Genomic DNA, 23,091 nt, shown 5'->3' with positions numbered 1-23,091 from the left:
TCACCAGAGAACCAGGGTGAACGGCGAAAAGTCAGCTACTGGAACAAATCTGAAAGCACACCCCAACTCAACATCACCAGAGTTAAAGATTGGTACTATCAACATAAGAAGCCTGAATGGCAAAGAAATGAAGCTAGCTGAGGAATTAGATAAGTACAAGATCAACATAATAGGGGTGACTGAAACAAAAAAGACAAAAACTGGTGAGATCTTACTGAACAATAAATACAAACTGTTATATTCAGGAAATGACAATCAAGGAAAAGAGGGAGTAGCCATGGTATTCAACACAGAATACGAGGCTAATCTTCTTGAGTGGCAGGCAGTTTCAAGTAGAGTGATGTGGGCAAATATCAGAATGGGGAATTGGACAATGAGACTTATTTGTGCCTATGGTCCCACAGAAGTTCTTCCTCCACTTGTACCTCTACTAAGGTACAAGTGGAGGAATTTTTTGATGCTTTAGAAAAAAGCAACTGACACAATGAAAAAGGAAAAGTTGGTCCTTGTTGGAGATCTAAATAGCAGAGTAGGAAGTGATTGCCAGACATATAAAAATATTTTGGAAAAATTTGGAGAAAAGAGCAAAGCAAATAATAATAGCAAATACCTGTTGGATTTCTGCTCAGGACATGGACTGGTTATTACTAACACAATGTTCCAACATAAAAATGTGCACAAATTCACATGGAGAGAAGAGGCAAGGAATAAGAAAAGTCTCATTGACTATGTTATTGTTGATAGTGATGTTTTCTCCCTGGTGCAGGACACTAGAGTGTACAGAGGGTTTGAAATTGGAAGCGATCACTATTTAGTCTTGAGCAGGATAAAATCGAATTTCATATCGAAAAGAATAACATGTAAGAAAGTTTTAAAGCAAATAAAAGTTGAGCAGCTCTCAGATGTGAACTGTAGACTAAAATACACAAACATGATTGAAGAAAAAATGAAAGAGTTTGAGAACAGGAACCAAACCTTGGAGATTCAGTGGCAAGCCTTGAAGAAAACCCTGATTGATTCAGCAAGAGAAGTATGTGGTAAGGTTGTCTAGAAGGATAGAAAAATCAGAACTCCATGGTGGACACAAGAAGTTAAAGAGGCAGTGAAGGAAAAGATGAAAGCATATCAAAAGTTCCTGGCAAATAAGTCAGCTTGTGCTCTTAGAGAATAAAGAGACAAATGTAAGAAAGCTAAATACTGTGCAAAACTAGCTAAACAAAAGTCATGGGAAGACTTGGGCAAGAACATAGAAAATAAATATCAAGGTGGTAAGATATTCTGGAGATTGTTCAAGAAGCTTAGAATTGGAGGAAAGAGTGCTGTAAAAGGAGTTAGAGATGATAAAGGTGACAAGAAAACAGGAGAAAAAGATATCCTTGAAGTATGGAGTAATTACTTCAAAAAATTGCTAAATGAAACAAGCAGTGATAGGACAGTGGTAAAAAACATCAACAGGCATACAGTCAGGAATACATATCCATACTTGAAGTAGAAAAAGCCATCAAAGGCTTGAAATGTGGAAAGGCAGCAGGAGGAGACGATATTCGACCAGAAATGCTGAAGTATGGTGGTATAAAAGTCTTACAGTGGCTGCACTGCATAGTTCAAAAAGCCTGGATAGAGGGATGAATTCCCAATGATTGCAGCAGAGCTTTAATAGTACCCATATATAAAAAGGGAAATAAAACTGAATGTGAGAATTACAGAGGTATTTCCCTACTCAGTGTTCCTGGCAAGATCTATGCAAGTATGCTTGAGAAACGGTTGAGAAGAATTGTGGAAGAAAAGCTTGGTGAAGAACAAGCTGGATTCAGGCCAAATAGAGGCTGTCAGGATCAGATCTTCACTTTACGACAAATAGTTGAGAAAGCATGGGAATATAACAAAGATCTGTATTTAAGTTTTGTCGATCTGGAAAAGGCATATGACAAGGTGCCAAGGCAGAAGCTATTCAATACGCTACAGTTATATCAAGCAATACTTAGTCTTTATTTGAGTTTGTAAGTCAGCAGTTAGAACTGAAGGAAGTACAGGAAGATATTTTAATGTTAAATCTAGTGTGAGACAAGGATGTACATTGTCCCCTCTGTTATTCATTATCTATATGGATCGCATTATGAAGAAGAGTGGTATTAAACATGATATCAGAATTGGAGATGTTAATGTCAGATCTTTGCTTAATGCAACGATGTTATACTTCTAAATAAATCCACTACAAGTTTGCAAGATTCCCTGACTAAATTGAATAACTGTTGTAATAGATATGGTATGAAGGTCAGCATTAAAAAGACAAAGACAATGAAAATAGGTAGAAGTGTTGAAAATGTCAACTGATTAGAGGCAAGAACAGATGGCATCAATGGCAATATCATATTAAAAACGAGGATATTAGGAAAGAACTTGTCGGCATCCAGGAATTCGTTAGCAGAGCTAATCTCAAGTGGTATGGTCATCACTTAAAAAGAATGTGCGAGAAAAGATTAGCAAAACAAGTGTTCTCTGCCAGGTTGGCAGGAAAACGACCCAGAGGAAGACCAAGATATAGGTGGATTGATATGGTACAATGTGCATTAGATGATAGAAATATAAGATATGATAATGATAATATTGGAGTCTTGACAGGTAACAGACTGATTTGGAGGAAAATTGTAGATAGGAAGTTAGTAATGATATAAATTTTTCATGTAGTACTATCATATCCTGTACACCCCTTGAAGGAACATGTCAGGAATTTGATGATGATGATAAAAAAAAAAAAATTAAAGGATGTGTTAAAAAAGAAAATCTAAAAGAAGAAGAAATAATAAAAAATGTAATGTAAAAATGTAGAAGGTTGTGGATCATCATTATGAAGACTCTTTAGGCTTAGAAGAGTTTATAGACTATTAAGAACCATCTTGTGCTAAGAAAGGGAAAGGAAGAGATGCAATTAAAGAAAAAATAATAAAGTTTACTGACTCAAAGTTTTCTCAGTATGATTATCATCTTCATGAAAAGAAATTGCCTAAGTGTGTTTTGAATGTAGACACATTGAATCAGCTTAAAGCTCAGTTGGATGAGCATTGTGTGCAATAGTTTGTACCTCCCACGATGACTCTCCAACTCTATGGTGATCAGATGTTAATAATTTGAATGCAGAAGAGTGCAGAAATTTGGAGGGACTATTGTTTTCTGGATAAGTGAGTGTGTTGGGATAAGGTATCTAGAATTGCAGAGATGGATTGTGTGAGGCCTCACATAACCTCGTGTGAGGATAGTGCCTTGAGAAATAAGTGGGTGTACGCTATATTACTGAGCTAGGTTGAGTATGAGGGGAGTTATAATGGCTATAACAATGCTGGCAATACACTGGTTTTTCTGTATACAAATGCTAAGAGCATTAGCAATAAAGGGAATGAGTTTGTAGCAGTAATTGGCTCAGTCTCTTCAAAGGATACTGATATCAGTGAAACTGGGAAGAGGAGATAGCACACAGTAATAAGAGAACTAAATTTTTGGATTTCTTGAGGAACAACTGTCTTATGAAGCATGTAGTGGAGCAAACATGAGGATTGAGAGTTTTGAATTTGGTCATTGATTGCATCAGAGGATCTGACTGTGAATGAGATGGCATAATTGTCCCCCCCCATTGGTGAGAGTGACCATGTAGTCCTGATTTGAAGGATGAAGAGGTATCAAAACAGAAGGATGTTATGTGGAATTATAAGGCAGGTGTGACTCTCATAGACTTATAAACCAGCTTGCAGCAGTGAAATGGATGAAAGAATTTAAAGGAAGGGGGGGATCGATAGCGCATGAGAGATACTCAAGAAAAAAATGTTGATAGCAATGACAGACTGTATACCTCAAATGAAGAAGATAAAGTAATTTGGAGTCAAATGGATGACAAAAGGAATAAAAGAGAATTGCAGAAGAAAAAGAGATTATGGAAGGCACATAAAGAGAGAGGGAGAGCAGTTTCATAAGGAATATAAGGCTTAGGCTAGGAAAGCGACTAGTATTGTAAGGAAAGAAAAATTAGAATATCAGAGGAAACTGGCTGCAATCCAAGGAGAATCTCAAGGAGATATTTTTCTATGTTGCGAGTAGGAGAAAAACTCATATACAGAATTGAGCAGATAAGGGAAAGATTATTTATGCAGGCTAGCATGGATTTGTTAAAGGGCACGCATCATCATCATCAAATTCCTGCCATGTATTCCCTCAAGGGGTGTACAGGATATGATAATATTACATGAAAAATTTATATCATTACTAATTTCCTGTCTACAATTTTCCTCGAAATCAGTCTTTTCCTTCTAAAAACTCCAACATTAACAAATCTTATATTTCTATCGTCTAAGGCACTTTGTACCGTATCAATCTACCTATATCTTGGTCTTCCTCTGGGTCGTTTTCCTGCCAACCTGGCATGGCAGAGAACACTTTTTGCTAATCTTTCCTCGCCCATTTCTGTTTAAGTGACCATATCACCTGAGATTAGCTCTGCTAACGCATTCTTGGATGCTGACAATGTTAAGTTCTTTTGTAATATCCTCGTTTTTAATATGATATTGCCATTGATGCCATCTGTTCACGCCTATTATCTTTCTTAGGACTCTCTCATATCTGCGGTCCCTGGTCTTTGGTCAAGTGTCTTACTTCTGACCCAGATAATTATATGTATATAGCTAATTTAGTGATCCGACTAATTTCTCTCTTATTCCACATGAATTTATTCAATTGACTTCTTACCATACCATCTCTGTTGATTTGGTTGTCTATTTCCATATCTAATTTACAATCTTCACTAAAAATCGTGCCTAAGTAGCTGAAATGTTTTACTTGTTCCACAGGCTCTCTGTTCACAACGCAGTTGAACACATTTTCACAACACATTTTCAACGATTCTGCCTATTATCACTGTCTTTGTCTTTTTATTGCTGACCTCAACACCATATCTATCCTTCATACCTCTATACAACAGTTATTCAATTTAGTCAGGGAATCTTGTAAACTTGTAGTGGATTTATTTTGAAGTATAACATCGTCTGCATAAAACAAAGAGCTGACATTAACATCTCCAATTTTGATATCATGTGTAATACCACTTTCCTTCATAATGTGATCCATATAGATAATGAATAACAGAGGGGATAATGTACATCCTTGTCTCACACCAGATTTAACATTAAGCCATCTTCCTGTACATCCTTCAATTCTAACTGCTGACTTACAACTCAAATAAAGACTAAGTATTGCTTGATATAATGCCCCATTGACACCATATAACTGAAGCGTATTGAATAGCTTCTCTCTTGGCATCTTGTCATGTGCCTTTTCCAAATCGACAAAACTTAAATACAGATCTTTGTTATATTCCCATGCTTTCTCGACTATTTGTCGTAAAGTGAAGATCTGATCCTGACACCTCTATTTGGCCTGAATCCAGCTTGTTCTTCACCAAGCTTTTCTTCCACAATTCTTCTCAACCGTTTCTCAAGTATACTTGGATAGATCTTGCCAGGAACACTGAGTAGGGAAATACCTCTGTAATTCTCACATTCAGTTTTATTTCTCTTTTTATATATTGGTACTATGAGAGTTCTACTCCAATCATTGGGAATTCTTCCCACTGTCAAAGTCTTCTGAACTATACAGTGCAGCCACTGTAAGACTTTTATACCACCATACTTCAGCATTTCTAGTCGAATATCATCTACTCCTGCTGCCTTTCCACATTTCAAGCCTTTGATGGCTTTTTCTACTTCAAGTATGGATATGTATTCCTGACTGCATGCCTGTTGAGTGTTTTGTAGCACTGTGCTATCACTGCTTGTTTCATTTAGCAATTTTTCAAAGTAATTACTTCATACTTAAAGGATATATTTTTCACCCATTTTCATGTCACCTTTATCATCCCTAATTCCTTTTACAGCACTCTTTCCTCCAATTCTAAGCTTCTTCAACAACCTCCAGAATATTTTGCCACTTTCTTGATATTTATTTTCTATATTCTTGCCAAAGTCCTCCCATGACTTTTGTTTTGCTAGTTTTACACAGTGTTTTGCTTTCTTACATTTGTCTCTGTATTCTCTGAGATCACAAGCTCACTTATTTGCCAGGAACTTTTGATATGCTTACTTCTTTTCCTTCACTACCTCTTTAACTTCTTGTGTCCACTATGGAGTTCTGATTTTTCTTTACTTGCAGACAACCTCATCAAATGCCTTTCTGGCTGAATCAATCAGGATTTTCTTCAAGGCTTGCCACTGGATCTGCAAGGTTTGGTTCCAGTTCTCAAACTCTTTCATTTTTTCTTCAATAATCTTTGTGTATTTTAGTCTACAGTTCACATCTGAGAGCTGCTCAACTTTTATTCCCTTTAAAACTTTCTTATATGTTATTCTTTTCAATATGAAATTCAATTTTATCCTGCTCAAGACTAAATAGTGATCACTTCTAATTTCAAATCCTCTGTACATCCTGGTCTCCATCACCAGGGGGAAAACATCACTATCAACAATAACATAGTCAATGAGACTTTTCTTATTCCTTGCCTCTTGTCTCCATGTGAATTTGTGCACATTTTTATGTTGGAAAATTGTATTATAATAACCAGTCCATGTCCTGAGCAGAAATCCAACAAGTACTTGCCATTATTAACTTTGCTAAAGGGCACTCTTATTTTAGTAATCTGGTTACCTTCTACAACAGAGTAATAGACGAAGGTAAGGAACACGCAGTCATTTTTTTTATATTTTCCCAAGGCATTTGACAGGTTGCCACATGACATGTTGATTTTTAAGTTTCATCATATAGATTTCAGTATCAGGTTAGTGGATAGTATTGGTGATTGGCTCTCTGATAGATATCAGAGAGTTGTATAATAAGGGTGGAGTTCCACAGGGTTCAGTGCTGGGACCACTGAGACCTCCCTGTAGTCCTGTGACAATATCATTGTCACAGGACTACAGGGAGAGTTCAGTTTGCAGATGATGTGAAGCCTTGGAGGGTTATTAGAAGAGTGCTGATGTTTTGGCTCTTGAAGAGGATTTGAATAACCTGGAAGGGTGGGAAAGACATGGGAATGTCAGTTTGCATCTAAATATAAGGTTTTAAAATTTGGGATCCACAGAAGGGATGCTTCATACTCACTTGGTGTAGTTATACTGGAAAAAAGAGGAAGAAGCTATGGTTTTGGGGTGATTGTGGATAGAGATTTAAAGTTATGTGGACATATTGCAAAGGTTGTGAACATATCTCAGAGAATTGCAGCAATGTTGAGGAGAATATCAGAGATAAAAGTGTGCTGGTCTCCCATTGTATAAAGCTTTGATCAGACCACATCTGGAGTTCTGTGCTCAAAATCTGGTCACCGGGATTAGAAGGGGATGAAGTAAACTTGGAGAGGGTGCAGAGATAGATAACAAAAATGATGTTAGGACTGTACAATGTTGATTATGAGGATAGAGTGAGGCCATGAGACTGCCAAGTTTGGTTAGGTGGAAATGGGATGGGGGATATGATTGATACATTTAAGATGTTGAAGGATTATTATCGTATTAACACTGAGGAAATTTTTCATACGGTGGAACAAGGACAAGAGGTCATCTCTGGAAGTTACAAAAGAAAGTGGTGATTAAAAAGGAAATAAGTAAGTTTTGTGCATGGAGAATGGGTAGGAGAATGTGATGTATCACCTCTCAAGCGACACATTTCACTCTTTTCTGGACTGACTTTCCAACATATCCTCATTGCCATGAAAACCAGGGGATCAAATCTGTGCATAATAATCCATATGAGGCCTGATCAAGGCCTTATAAAAGGGAACTAGAATTTCTTTATTTCTACAAGTAAGGTCCTCTGCATCATTGCCATAATTTGATGTGATGTCTTCACAACTTCTGTAATGTGATCTCTGAACTTCAGATTCTTTTCCATCACCATTACAAGTTCTCTTATTTCTCCAACTTCCTCCAAAATCTCCCCACCAAGTGTATACTTTGCATGGCATTGTTGACTACCAAATTTCATAACCTTACATTTGGCAACATTAAACTAACAATTCCATACTGTTGCCAACTTCAGTATTCAAGTCCTCATATGAGGCCATAACAACTGCTTGATTCCTCATAATTCTCCCCAGTTTTGCATCATCTGAAAGCAGTTTTATACCTCTGAATCAAAAAATAAGAATAATCAAAGAAAATGTGTTGAATGATTTGCAATTCTAATTTATTGCACAGAAAATAATTATTACTAAATATGAAATTAGTATAATCTAAATATATGTACTTTGTAGATTACATAACCATATAAATGCATAAAAATGTAATATAAATTATAAGAAAATGTTATTTGAAAACATTCACAAAATTAAAATACTTTTTAATGTGATTCAAAATATTAGAATAATGTGAAAATAAATTCCAAAAAATTACAATCAGAGGGTACATGATAATTTTCAGACTGTTTGTAAACAGTTGGGCATATTATTTACTAGCGGTTAACAGTTCTTTTTATCAAAATATGCACATATGGTTGCAGACTAGAAACAAGCTCATTTTTGTTTCTTGGAGAACTTCTTGAATATGTTTCTTCGTAATTCCCTATAAATTGTCAATGGGTTCAAATCTGGTGAGTTTGCAGGCCAAGGAATTACACTGATTGGCCCTTCTTTGAGCCATTTAGTAGTGGTCTTGGAAGTGATAATAAGCTGAATCTTGCTGAAAAAGGAAATTATGATGACATAAATCTTCCGATGCCGGTAACATAAAGTGCTCAAGAATTTCTTGACACACTTTGGAATGACTATTTTGCATCCAATACAAAGCCTACATGGACCCTATACGATGATAAAAGCCCATAGTGTGACAAAGGTTGCAAATTTCACCAAAAATTTCATTCTTTATTAAATGTTCCTTGCGTAAGATGGCAATCATGTATCCCTTAATGACCATGTAACACACAAAATATACTTTATTATTATTACCCAAGACCTCATGGAGTCAAAGACTCACCTAGGATGTCCTTTTATCATACACACAGCTCATCATACCATGCTTTAAACACACTCAAATTCTTTGCAGACACCACACTCTCAGGGAAAGGCATTCCAATCATTCACAACTCTGTATGAAAAAAAACCTGCTTCTCACTCTCCTCCTCACACCTTTATACACTTTCCAGGGATGACCTCTGGTTCTCTCCTGATCTCCCACTATTTACTGTAGAATCTCTCCAGCATTTATCCTATAACAACCCCTTAATAACTTGTATGTCTCTATCATATCTCCCCTCTTCCTCCTCTCCACTAGACTCTGCAAGATGCATATTCTTGATCTTTCCTCATGCTCGACATTCCAGAGGTTAGAAACTACCTTAGTCAGTCGCCTCTAGACCCTTTCCAACATCTCTTCGTTCTTCTGAAAACCAGGTGACCAAATCTGAGCACAATAGTTCATGTGTGGCCTAATCAAAGCTTTATACAATGGAACAAGAATCTTCTACTTCTAGAAGTCAGAGTCCTTGACATCATTCCCAGAAGCATTTTCAGATCCTTATCCACTATCACCCCAAGATCTCTTATTAGCTCCACCTCTGACAATATATCCTGATGATGCATAAATTCTCCATCCCATTTTTGTTTTCCAAATTTTAAAACCTTTAATTTTGTAACATTGAACTCACATCCCTATTCCCATACCCAATTACTCAATTTATTCAAGTCTTCTTGTAAGGCCACAACATCTCTACTCTTCATGGTTCGTCCCAACTTTGCATCATCTGGAAACAAATGAATATCTCCATCCAAATCTTCACCAATTCATTAATATACAAGTTAAACAGCAATGGCCCTAAAACAGACCTCTGAGGCACACTACCAGTAACTTTCCTTTTCCTGGATATTGCTCCCCCATTCACAACTTGTTGATACCTATCAGATAGCCAGTCTCCAATCCAATGCACCAATCTAATATCCAGCCACATCCAATCCAGTTTGACTATCAACTTATCATGCAGTAATCTATCAAAAGCCTTTGCAAAATCTAAGAATATAAGAACTGTGTATCCTTCTCCTCTGTCCATGGAAGCAGTCATCTTATTGTAATAAATAAGTAGAATACTAAAACATGATCTCCCTTTAGTAAATCCATGCTATCCAAGAAAGATAATACTGTTGTTGTCAATTCTGAATCCTAGTTCTCAGAAGCTTCTCCAACCACTTAACTACAACACCTGACACACAGATAGGCCTATAGTTTGATGCTTGAGTTCTATCACCTCCTTTATGAAGTGGCACAATCTTGCCCTCCTTCCATTCCTTAGGGACTTGACCGAGTGCAAGACTTGTATTAAAAAAATATGTCAAGACAGGTGTCAACTTGATGGCACATTCCTTCAGAACAAGTGGTGATATATTATCAAGTCCCACAGCCTTATTTACATCTAGTTTGCTCAACTCCCCATACACCTCTTGCTCACTTACAGTTAGTTTCTCTTCCCCATCATCAACTGCTCCCAATCTCTCCATGAAGTAATATTCACAAGATTTGAAGACCTTTATGAACTGCTCATTAAGTATCTCCACCACACCTTCTGCAACAGCTGTCTTTATACCATTTTCTCCTATCAATGTCATCCTTCCATAATCATTCTTTCTTTTGCTGGCTAAATATCGAATGAACTCCTTAGGATTCTTTTTGGCTTCATTAGCTAATTGCGGTTCGTACCTCTCTCTCTTTAGCTACCCTCACCAACCAAGTCACCCTCCTTGCCTGGTCTTTGTAGCCCTCATGGAATTGGTTATTTCCACTTCTCTTATGCTGCCTCCACAATGCCCTCTTTTTCTGTATCGCATGCTTAATCTCTTTATTCATCGATCTCACACCTACCTTATCTAACCTTCTCACCCTTGGAATACACTTAGACATTGCATCTACTAGATTTTTTGAAAATCTCCCAAGCTGCATTGATCTCTTTTCCAGCTAACTCCTCATTCCATGCTACACCTGCAGTCTCATGATCTCTTCATAATCACCCCCTTGTAGTTCCACATATATCCTTTTCTTACACAGGTCCTCACACTGCATTGATATCTCCTAGAATGCTTCTTTCTAAATACAAAAAATTTCTGACTGAACAATAAAATTTCCACAATACAATATTAGAAAGCATTTGGATGTCATGTTGCTGGCTTTCAACTCCATATTTTTTTCTAACCTTCCATAAATGGTATTTTTATTCATTAATTATAAAAATCAAAATTCTTCTCCCATTGCTGGCAGGTGGTGGGTATTGTAAAAAAATAACCCATTCTGTTGTAAATAGTGTAATGCCCAACACACTGGAACATAATATGTTCCAAATATACAGAGCAAGAGGGCAGCTGTGGAATGCATGTTCTACTGTTTCTAATTGGTAACAGATGTCACAGATTGATTTCCGATGTTAAAGTACCTCAATTTGATGGTATTGACTGGAAGGCAGCCATATGCAATTCTTCAAGTAAGATCCTTTCTGTTAGGGTACCCTTGGAACTTCATCAAGTTTTGAAACAACTGTGGAACTTCGCAGCAAAAGAGATTAAAGATTTCTTTATACCAAATTTTACTTTTTTTTTTAATGGAAAGAATGTCAATTCCAGAGTGTTGTAGCAGTCTTAGAGTTAAACACAGAGTGTTGTAGTATTCAGGAACAATCTCAGCTTTTTGACCTTTATAATTATTAACTCCAAACAGGGGAAGATGAAAACCCAGGTAGTACCAGAGAATGTCAGCACATGTGTTATTAGTTTGCAATATTTTATGGATTTTTGAAGCTGTATTGCTTAAATAGCAGAATTTTAGGACTGGAAGTTCAAATCCTCCATGCTTCATTGATAGTTGAAGAAATTCCTTTTTAACTTCTTGGTATCGGCTGGACCAAAAAAATTGTAGAGGTTTACTATATAACTGCTTTTCTTCAGCTTCTGTGATGTCTATAATATTTATTAAGTACAACTGAGCAGGAAAGACTATGGTTTTGAGTACTGTGGCTTTAGAAGAAAAGGAGAGCGGCCCTATTTTCCAGTTTTAACATTCCAAAGTTCTTGTATATAAGTTCTTGGATTGATAACATTGGGTAAGTGGAGAAGAGAATTCCAAGTATAATGCAGGGTTCTCTCTTTGGGGTTAGTTCAAAAGGAATGCCTCCAAGATCTCATGTTCCATAAACTTTTAATTTTGCCTTGTCTGCATTATTAATTAATCTGCTGATTTTGCTGAATTTTTCCAAAATACCAAAAAATATATATTATTATTATTACATGATACCTCCAGAGAGTTCAAAGACTCATCGTGGGAGGGCACCAACTCTCTATCACCACCACCACCCAATCTACCAACTACAACTACTTTCACCATCTACCGCCGACCATTACTACTAGAATTTTCACAGACAAGCACACACATCCATGCCCCCAGTGGGATTCGCACCCGCAGTCTTCTGGCTGGAGAGCAGATATGCTCACCATTCAGCCAACCAGGCTGGCATATGGAATCATTATCCTTCAAAGAAGTTCCGACTATATCATCGGCATATGCTAATACCTTATTTTCCTTGTCAGTTAAAGGAACTGTTATTCCTCGCACAGCATGTGTATTGTTGACTTGTTGTAAGAAAGGTTCAAGAACCAATGCAAAGAGCAGTGGACTGAGAGGGTGACCTTGCTTGACTCCTTTTTGAATTTTTACTTGGAATTTTTAAGTGGATTAGATCATGTAGCAGAAATAGATTAAATTCTACTGCTCAATCTGGTGCTCCATACACCTGTATGCTTTTAATTATATATTTCATTCCCACTTTGAGCCTGTTATTGATAATGCAGAAAAATATCTTGTAGTCAGTATTAGATAGAGAAATAGGTTTCCAGGTGCTGATTAAGGTGTGATCTCTGTTAGGTTTAGGAATGAAGACCATATGGCTTGCTACAAATTTACTTGGTATGTGTCCTGATGAGAGAAAGGTATTAAATAGTGTAACTAGAATGGGAAGAATAAAATCCCAGGCCTCTCGATAAAGTTCTATCCCTAGACCATCAAGGTCCTGGGGATTTTCTTTTCTGGCATTCTTTGTAGGCTATGGAACTTCAGATGCTATAATGGGTCTGTCAAACCCATCTTGGATATGAACAGGAAAGCCATTAATGTTCCAAGAGTTATAATTTCCAACAGTACTATTGTCTTCAAACAGATATTTGAAGTGTTTTTGAAAGGAGTCAAGGATGTCTTTAGTGGTAGACATGTCTTCTCCATCAACAAAAATTTGAGTGATAGTTCATTCTTTGCGAAATTTTGTAAATTATCTATTTAAGAATGCAGCTGAAGGGCTATCTGCTAAGTGCTGCTGTATTTGTATCTTAAAATTTCTTTCTTCTACTTGTTTCTGCCTTTCCAGTTCTATCTCTGTGTTAATGTTTCTAATGATGTTGCTATATTCTATACCATTGTGTTGGTTTGTTACAAACCAGCTCCTTTCTTTAAACAGGTCTTTCAACTTTTTTCTTTTTGAGGAAAGCCTGTTCCTTTCCCTATTCCAACATGTTCTGCTTTACTACTTGTTTGAATTTTAACCACATATTCCAATTCCAGGTAACATTATTCCAATTCAAACAGAGGATTTGGAATTTAGTTGAAAAGATCAACAGAAAATTTAGTGGAAGTCTCCGTGGTTCAGAAGAGATCTCTACTTTTTCCATGCAGTTGAACTTAAGTATAACTGGATTATGATCTGACATGTTGATCTAAAGATGTTTTATCTGAATTATGATTGACATTAGGATTGTGAATCATCCATATGTCTACTAGTTGAGTGTTGTTAAGGCACCTTTTTAACTGTGCATATCCCACTTTTCTGCTCCTGGGGTATCCTTCTATTTTGTCTAATGTGAGGTTTTCAATACAATTACAGTCTCTAACAGCTATGATGTAGTGGGTGTCATATAAATATGGCTCCAATTCCTGTTAGAATTTTCGTCTAACTATTCCACTGGATGGCGCATAAACATTTATACATCTTATTACACATAAGATGTATAAATGGTAGCATAAGGTAGCATAAGTTTCCATATAGTTTCTTGTTTAATTTGCTGGTAGAATCCTCATATATTTAATGAGGTAATGCAGAAAGGAGATGCTATGATTATTGAAGTGTCACTGGTAAGTCTTTAACTTCTAAATTTTGGATGAATCCAATGTGGTCTTCAATCTATGAAGAAGCAATTTTGTAACCTGCTTCTTGTAAACTGTTTCCAGTTTTTTACAGTTGCTTTCCATTATTTCAATTTCATGCCTGTCATTTCTGATTTGGAAGCTAGTTATTTTCTTTTCATGTAGATGATAACTGTACTGAGAAAACTTTGAATCAGTAAACTTTATTATACTTTCTTTAATTGTATCTCTTGCTTTCTCTTTATTAGCATGAGTTAGTTCTTTATAATCCATAAACTTTTCTGAGCCTGAAGAGTTTTCATTTGATGATCCACAGCCTTCTCAATCTTTACATTTTTTATTACTTCTTTTTCTTTTAGATGTAGTTCTTTTTTTTTTTTTTTTGTTTATCTTCAATTTTTTTTTTTATTAATTCATCTTTCCATTTTGATGATCTTGTCTGCATAAAGTTCTTTCAGTTGTCTTACTTGCTTTTCTGGTTCTTCTCCAGTTTCTCCTTGTAGAACAGTTGAATGTATATGCATTTCATTGTGTATCTGTTCAGTTGTTATATTAGGTTCATTATTGGTAATTTTAACTGATGTTCCATCAGTATTTGACTGGAAAAGTTGCTCCTGCAGATCTGGAATTTTGAGTCTAATTTTGCCATACACTTTTTTGTGATTTTATCAAGTGTAGTTTGCTTAAAAGCACCATCTTTACTAGACTGAATTGGAAGATCTGAGAACTCTTCATTATGCCTCTCTGATATATATGTTCTTCTAACTGGCTCAACAGAAGCTCCCACTCTTTCTGTGAAAGTTCTACAAGGACAGGTGTCAACACGGCGTTCAGAACTTTCGCATTACTGACGGGGTTTGAGGCAATGATTAGCGATATGTCCGATCTCTATGCAACTGAAACATTTAGATTTGGGGAAGTTACCACCTAAGTGATTGTATGAACCACAACGCAGGCATTGACGTTGTACTTCAGGATAGTTTACCATAACTGAGATTGTACCAATGCTAACAAAATTTGGTACGGGCAACTTCATATCCATTGTGAAAGTGACATCACTAGAAAGCTAATTTGGATCTTCACTTGACAGACCCTTTCATATATTACTAATCTTACCCCATTACTATTCTCTATATATTCCATTGGAAATCTTTTGATTTTTACTGTTTTTACTTGGTTCCCAACCATTACAGGAATAACTGTGCTGCTTTCAAAAGTAAAACCCTGTAATAGTTTAGACCTTTAACTACAATTAAATATTTCCCTCTGGCGTAAGGGATGAAAGAATAAATCTTATTTTCGCCGACTATCTCTTTTAACACCTTAGTTACCCATCTCGCTTCTTTACATCTAGGAATTTCAATTCCTAGAGTTCACACCCTTGGAGAAATTGGTACCATTATCTCAGGTGGGAAAAGACTATAACCTCTGCATTTAATTGGAAGAAAAAAACTTTCATTCGTAAGACTGAGAATAAAATAATCCCATGATACAGAAATAATTCTACACCACTAGCAAATGTTTGTTTGAGCTATTATAAATGGTGACCGTAATACCGCTAAAAGTAATCCTGTAATGCAAAATTTAACTGCACTACCAGCAATCCTAATATTTATTAAAAGAAACTAGTGCCAGTGTGGACAAAACCACCACTATCACCAGTAAAATAAATTAAAGTGAAAAACAAATGAAAGAAAACCAAAGTACTTATCTTGCCGAAAACCAAGATCTCGTCAGTGGGAGCCAGTCCGTTACTGAGGTCTCATTAGCAGGAGCCATACCTGAGGTGATACTAAGATCGAAGTACTGCCAAAGCCATAATTTCTTATATGAGTAGCCAAAAGGTTTCACACCTTATTATTAAAATACTCTGGATTAGAGATAGTTGTTGGAGGTTTTTCCACTTGGTTATATTATAAATTAAAGATGCCAAGAAGTTATATGCTTGGTTTAATCCTTTATCCAAGTGGAAGTAAACGAAGTTTGCACGTGAAGTATTTTCAGGACTGGGGCAACTGCTGTATAACTGTCGTATAAAAGTGAAAAAATTTCAACATCTATCTCTAATTCAGAGTATTTTAGCAATAAGGTGTGAAAATTTTAGGCTATTTGTATATGAAAATATGACTTCTGCATTACTTCAACCTTGGTATCACTTCTGGGTATGGCTCCCACTGAGAAGACCTCAATAAAGGTCGAAACCCGGTCTGGGTAGTGACCCTTCCCATAATGCATATCATTATACATACCCATAAGGATGTGTGCTTTGCATTATGGGATACCAAGGTAAGTGATGTGAAGTCATCAGCCTCTATATACGAGTTGCCCCAATCCTGAAAATATTTCAGGCATAAACTTTTGTTTGTTTACACTGGGATAAAGGATTAAACCAAGCATATAATTTCTTGGTATCTTTAATTTATCTTCATGTACTTCCTTCAATTCTGTCTGCTGACTTATAACTCAAATGAAGACTAAGTATTGCTTGATATAATGCATCATTGACACCATTTAACTGTAGCGTTTTGAATAGCTTTTCTCTTCGCACCTTGTCATATGCCTTTAGAAGGTTTACAAAACTTAAATACGGATCTTTGTTATCTTCCCACGATTTCTCAACTAGATGTCGTAAAGTGAAAAGCCTCTATTCTGAATCCAGATTTTTCTTCACCAAGCTTCCCTTCTACAATCCTTCTCAACCGTTTCTTAAGTATACTTGCATAAATCTTACCAGAAACACTCAGTAGGGAAATACATTTGTTGAAATTGTCACATTCAGTTTTATTTCCCTTTTTGTATATAGGTACTATGAGAGTTCTACTCCAATCATCTGGAATTTGTCCCTCTGTCCAGACCATCTGAACAATGCATTGCAGCCATTGCAAGACTTTTATACCTGCATACTTAAGCATTTCTGGTCGAATATCATCTACTCCAGCTGCCTTTCCACATTTCAGGCTTTTGATGGCCTTTTCTACTTGAAGTATGGATAGGCATTCCTGATTTCATGCCTGTTGAGTGTTTCTTTATCACTGTGCCTGTCCCTGTTTCTTTTAGCAATTGTTTGAAGTAATTACTCCATACATCAAGGATATCTTTTTCTCCAGTTTTCATGTCACCTTTATCATCTCCAATTCCTTTTACAGTACTCTTTCCTCCATTTCTGAGCTTTTTCAATGGCCTACAGAATATTATGTCACCTTCCTGAGGTTGAGGTTTATTTTCTATGTTCTTACCAAAGTCTTCTGTGACTTTTGTTTAGCTAGTTTTACACAGTGCTTAGCTTTCTTATATTTGTGTCTGTATACTCTAAGAGCACAAGATGACTTCTCTTCCTTTAATGTCCTCTCACATGTGAACTGCAGACTAAAATACACAAACATTAAAAAAAAAAAAAAAAAAACCACAAGCTGACTTATTCACCAGGAACTTTTGATATGGTTTCTTCTTTCCTTCACTGCCTGTTTAATATCTCTTGTCTACCATGGAGTTCTTTTTTTTCTATCCTTGCAGACAACCTCAACACATGCTTCTCTGGCTGAATCAATCAATGTTTTCTTCAGGATATGCCACTGAATCTCAAAGGTTTGGTTCTTGTTCTCAAACTTTTATTTTTTCTAGAATACTGTTTGCATATTTTAGTCTATAGTTCACATCTGAGAGGTGGTGAACTTTTGTTCGCTTTAAAACTTTCTTGCATGTTCTTCTGTTCAATATGAAATTCATTTTCATTCTCCTCAAGACTAAATGATCACTTCCAATTTCAAATCCTCTGTATACCCTAGTATCCTGCACCAGTGAGAAAACATTGCTATCAACAATAACATAGTCAATGAGACTTTTCTTATTCCTTGACTATTCTCTCCATTTGAATTTCTGCACATTTTTATGTTGGAACATTGTGTACTTTGTGTACCAGTTGTACTTCAGACCAAACTAAAAGTAAAACAGTCGACAGAGATACAGATAGCCCCAGGTTTATGGAAATTCAACTTACTTAAATTTGTGCTTAATGCAAATTATCCTGAACGGGCTAGAAAGAGATAAAAATGGTGAACAGAGGTATGCACATGAATTTCTTTTAATGACTGATTTTTTTAATATATATATATATATATATGAAAGAATAATCATAATTCGGTTAACATACATATTTTTTAAAAAGAATTGAATGACTAGAACCGAGATTTAAGTAAAAAGGTTTTAATATAAAACCTTTTTACTTAAATCTAGGTCTGGATGTCAGATGTTGTGTATGGTGGAGCAGTTTCAAGGAGACAGAGGGTTAACAAGTGTGGTCCCACAGGGACCAGTACTAGGACCTATATTGCTTAACTTTTATATCAATGACATTGCCAGTGGGTTGCAAGGGGATATTCAGGTGTTTGCAGATGATGTGAAGCTGGGAAGGATTATTAGTAATAGTGCAGATGTGGTAGCCTTGCAAGAGGATTTGAATTAGCTAGATAGATGGGCAAATGAATGGGGGTTTCAGTTCAATGCAGCAAGATGTAAGGTCTTGAAGTTTGGGAAACATTGATGGGATGCTGCATACTCTATGGGAGGAGTTATACTGGAGGAAGTTGGGCAGACAAGAGATCCGGAGTTGATGATTGATAGAAACCTGAACTTAAGGGGACATATTGCAAAGGTGGTGAAGGTAACACAGAGGATTGTTGCAATTATGAGAAGGACACTGACCTGCAGAGATAAGAGGGTTATCATTAAGTTGTATAAGTCTCTGATCAGACCACACTTGGATTATTGTCCTCAGATTTGGTCCCCAGGATTTGAAGGGGATAAATTAACTGTGGAAAGGATACAAAGATGGATGACAAAGATGGTCTCAGGACTGTACAAGGATAGTTATGAGAATCGGCTGAGGGAATGTGGACCGCAAAGTTTGGCAGATAGAAGAAGGAGAGGTGATATGATTGAGACTTTGAAACTGTTGAGAGGTGGTTACAGGGTTGACACTGGGGAGTTCTTTCACTTGGTTGAACAGTGGGAAGGAGTGATGACAAGAGGCCATCCCTGGAAGTTACGAAAGGAAACTGTGAGCAAGAGGGTGAGGAGTGGTTTCTTTGTATGGAGGGTGGTTGAACCATGGAATGCACTGCCTGATAGAGTGGTGAGGGCGAGAATGGGCAATGAGTTTAAGGAGTGGTATGATAGACTTTGTGTTTCTTAGGGGGGGACCTCCCCTCGATGAGTCTTGACAGACTTTATGTTCTTAGGAAGGACCTCCCATGATGAGTCTTTTGACTCCATGGAGGCCTGAATAATAATAATAATAATAATAATAAAAATGCGACTAGCTTTGGACTGTAACAGCCTTCATGAGGTGACATTATAAAAGAAAGAAAAAAGAAGAAAAAACACTAAAACACTGAAGCTTAAATAAACTATGAACATCATAGAGAGTCTCAATACATAATTGACATTAAATCGTTGTGGTTGTATTTAAAGCTGTTCTTTCGTTTGTTGTATTGTTGGGAAAGTAGGTGCTAGTAGCATCTCGTGAACGCCAGTACATGATTACAGCTGAATGACTATCTGGGAGGTTGTAGCTCAAGTTATTATTTAGATGAACAGGATTGAAGATGATTGCCCTAGATTCCCTAATTATTTCCCTAATGATGAAAGCCAAAGTCACAAAGTCTTTTGGGAAAAATCTACTAACATCTTCCGTTGCAATGATGAACTAGAGAGAAAAATCGCGGAATCTAGGGAAATGATCTTCAATCCTGTTAATCTAAATAACAACTTGAGCTACAACCTCCTAGATAGTCATTCAGCTGTAATCATGTACTGGCATTCACAAGATGCTACTAGCACGTACTTTCCCAACAATTCAACAAATGAAAGAACAGCTTTAAATACAACCGCAATGATTTAATATCAGTTATGTATAGAGACTCTCTATGATGTTCATTGTTTATTTAAGCTTCAGTGTTTTAGTGTTTTTCTTCTTTTTTCTTTCTTTTATAATGTCACCTGATGAAGGCTGTTACAAGCCGAAACTTGTTGTGTTTTTATATTAAAAATCTCGGTTCTAGTCATTCAATTCTTAAAAAAAAAATATAGATATATAGATATATATATATATATGTTAAAGATACCAAGCTATTTTAAATATAAACCTGGTTTTAATCCATTTCCCAAGTAAGCAAACAGACAAGAAAGTCAAGTTGGCACCTGCAAGTAGTGTAAGTCTGGGTGACTCGCACGCAGTGCAAGTCTTAGGCAACTCGTGGTAAAGGTGGAATAAGCTATGATCACTATTCTTAATATTTACCCTTAATATAACCACTTTATTTATATATATATATATATATATATATATAAAGATAAGCTAGACATTTTAACTTTTATTATGTAAAGTGGAAGAAAAGTATATAAGTAATAACTTTTCACATACCTTTAATTCTTTTTGCAAATGGAGTTTCCCAAGCATAAGTTTTGATAAGTTTAATATTTGAAATAACTTCATTCATCATTCGAACTCTTTCATCTGTATGCTTTACAGCTTTTTTTCTTAACTTTGTAGTTAAAGCTGCCAATCCTCCCTTATTGAATAAACGTAAACAATATCATATTAAAAAAAAATTGAAGTATGCAATTAAAACGAATCTACAAAGTGCTTTTCAGATATCCGAAAAATAATCTACATTCAGTTCATAAATGTAATGTGCATACACAAAGAATTAAGATTGGCATACCGCTGGTTTATAATCAAAGGAGCAGTACATGAAAATATCAGTTATCTGTTTCTTGCATTTCATTAATGCACTGAATTCTTATTATTAGTTAATAGCATACCAGAGAAATAGTAGGAAATGACCCAAGTTAGGATTATTCCAATGCCCCATCCCATCAAAGATATCTGTGCATCATACAGGCCTTCCTTTGAGAAAGACTAGATTCCATGTATTGCAAAAAAAGGAAAATCTTGCATACAGTACTCATACTTTACTACTGCTCACCACTTTATGATCCCCTGATTTTATGAACCAGTATATAAATTCTATGACTATATGAAAGTAGACCACAGAATTGATGGAATCAGGATGTGCATCCTACTACAGTAGTTGTCAAGTGACTGAGACCACAATGTACAACTGAGAATAAAACTTTTATTATTATTATTATTATTAAAACAAGACCTCATGGAGTCAAAGACTCATCTAGGAGGTCCTTTTATCTCCAGACATCTCATCATATCGGGTCTTAAACACATTCAAACTCCTTGCAGACACCACACTCTCAGGCAAGGCATTCCAATCATTCACAACTCTGCACAAAAAAAACTGCCTCTCACTCCCCTACTCACACCCTCTTTATACAGTTTCCAGGTATGACCTCTGGTTCTCCCCTGATCTCCCACTATTCTCTGTAGAACTTCTCCACCATTGATCCTATAACAACCCCTTACCAACTTGTAGGTCTCTATCATATCTCCCCTCCTCCTTCTATCCACCAGACTCTGCAAATTACATCTTTTCAATCTTTCCTCATACTCGACATTCCAGAGGTCAGAAACTACCTTAGTCAGTCGCCTTTGCACCCTTTCCAACATCTCTTCATCCTTCTGAAAACCAGGTGACCAAATCTGGGCACAATAGTCCATGTGTGGCCTAATCAAAGCCTTATACAATGGCACAAGAATCTCCCTACTTCTACACGTCAGTGTCTTCCTCATCATTCCCAGAAGTCTTTGTGTTGTCTTCACAATTTTGGCGATGTGTTCCCTAAATTTTAGATCCTTATCCACTATCACTCCCAGATCTCTTATTTCCTCTACTTCCAACAATATATTCTCACCAAGCATAAATTCTGCATCCCATCTTTGTTTTCCAAATTTTAAAACCTTACATTTTGCAACATTGAACTCGCATCCCCATTTGCTTGCCCAATCACTCAATTTATTCAAGTCTTCTTGCAAGGCCACAACATCTTCACTACTATTTATGGTTCGTTCCAACTTTGCATCATCTGCAAACAACTGAATATCTCCATCCAAATCTTCACCAATATCATTAATATACAAGTTAAATAGTAATGGCCCTAAAACAGATCCCTGAGGCACTCCACTAGTGACTTTCTTTTCCTGGATATTGCACCCCCATACACAACTTGTTGATACCTATCAGATAGCCAGTCTCCAATCCAATGCACTAATCTAATATCCAACCCCATCTGCTCTAGTTTGACTGTCAACTTATCATGAGGCACTCTATCAAAAGCTTTTGCGAAATCCAAGTATATTACTGTGTATCCTTCTCCTCTGTCCAAGGAAGCAGTCACTTTATTGTAATAAGTAAGTAGATTACTAAAACACGACCTCCCTTTAGCAAATCCATGCTGTCCATCAAAGATTATACCATTGTTGTCAACCCAACTCTGGATTCTAGCTCTCACAAGCTTCTCCAACAACTTAACCACAACACCCGACACACAGATAGGCCTATAGTTTGATGCTTGAGTTCGATCACCTCCTTTATGAAGTGGCACAATCTTGCCCTCCTTCCACTCTTTAGGGACTTGACCAAGTGCAAGACTCGTATTAAAAAAATATGTCAAGGCAGGTGTCAACTCTCTGGCACATTCCTTCAGAATACGTGGTGATATATTATCAAGTCCCACAGCCTTATTTACATCTAGTTTACTCAACTCCCCAAACACCTCTTGCTCACTTACAGTCAGTCTGTTCTCCCCATCATCAACTGCTCTTAATCTCTCCATGAAGTCACATTCACAAGATTGAAAGACCTTTATGAACTGCTCATTAAGTATCTCCACCACACATTCTGCAACAGCTGTCTTTATACCATTTCCTCCAATCAATGTCATCTTTCCATAATCATTCTTTCTTTTGCTGGCTACATATCGAAAGAAC

At 36.5% G+C, this 23,091-nt stretch overlaps 1 protein-coding gene across 1 annotated transcript in view; it reads right to left on the bottom strand.

The window, feature by feature from the left end:
* Positions 1-23,091, bottom strand: part of LOC150092881 (ATP-binding cassette sub-family C member 5-like) — a 708,254-nt gene that overhangs the window by 516,211 nt on the left and 168,952 nt on the right. The window contains exon 8 of the mRNA XM_090414097.1: positions 20,614-20,761. Coding sequence (XP_090270223.1) covers positions 20,614-20,761 — 148 coding nt within the window. The remainder of the gene's footprint in view (positions 1-20,613; positions 20,762-23,091) is intronic.

The sequence above is a fragment of the Typopeltis vanoorti genome, chromosome 24, assembly GCF_054136105.1.
Source record: "Typopeltis vanoorti isolate ZY-2024b chromosome 24, IOZ_Tvanoo_1.0, whole genome shotgun sequence".
Classification (NCBI taxonomy): Eukaryota; Metazoa; Arthropoda; class Arachnida; order Uropygi; family Thelyphonidae; genus Typopeltis; species Typopeltis vanoorti.
The sequence above is the reverse complement of the archived record's forward strand: the minus strand, read 5'-3'. Positions and strand labels throughout refer to the sequence as shown.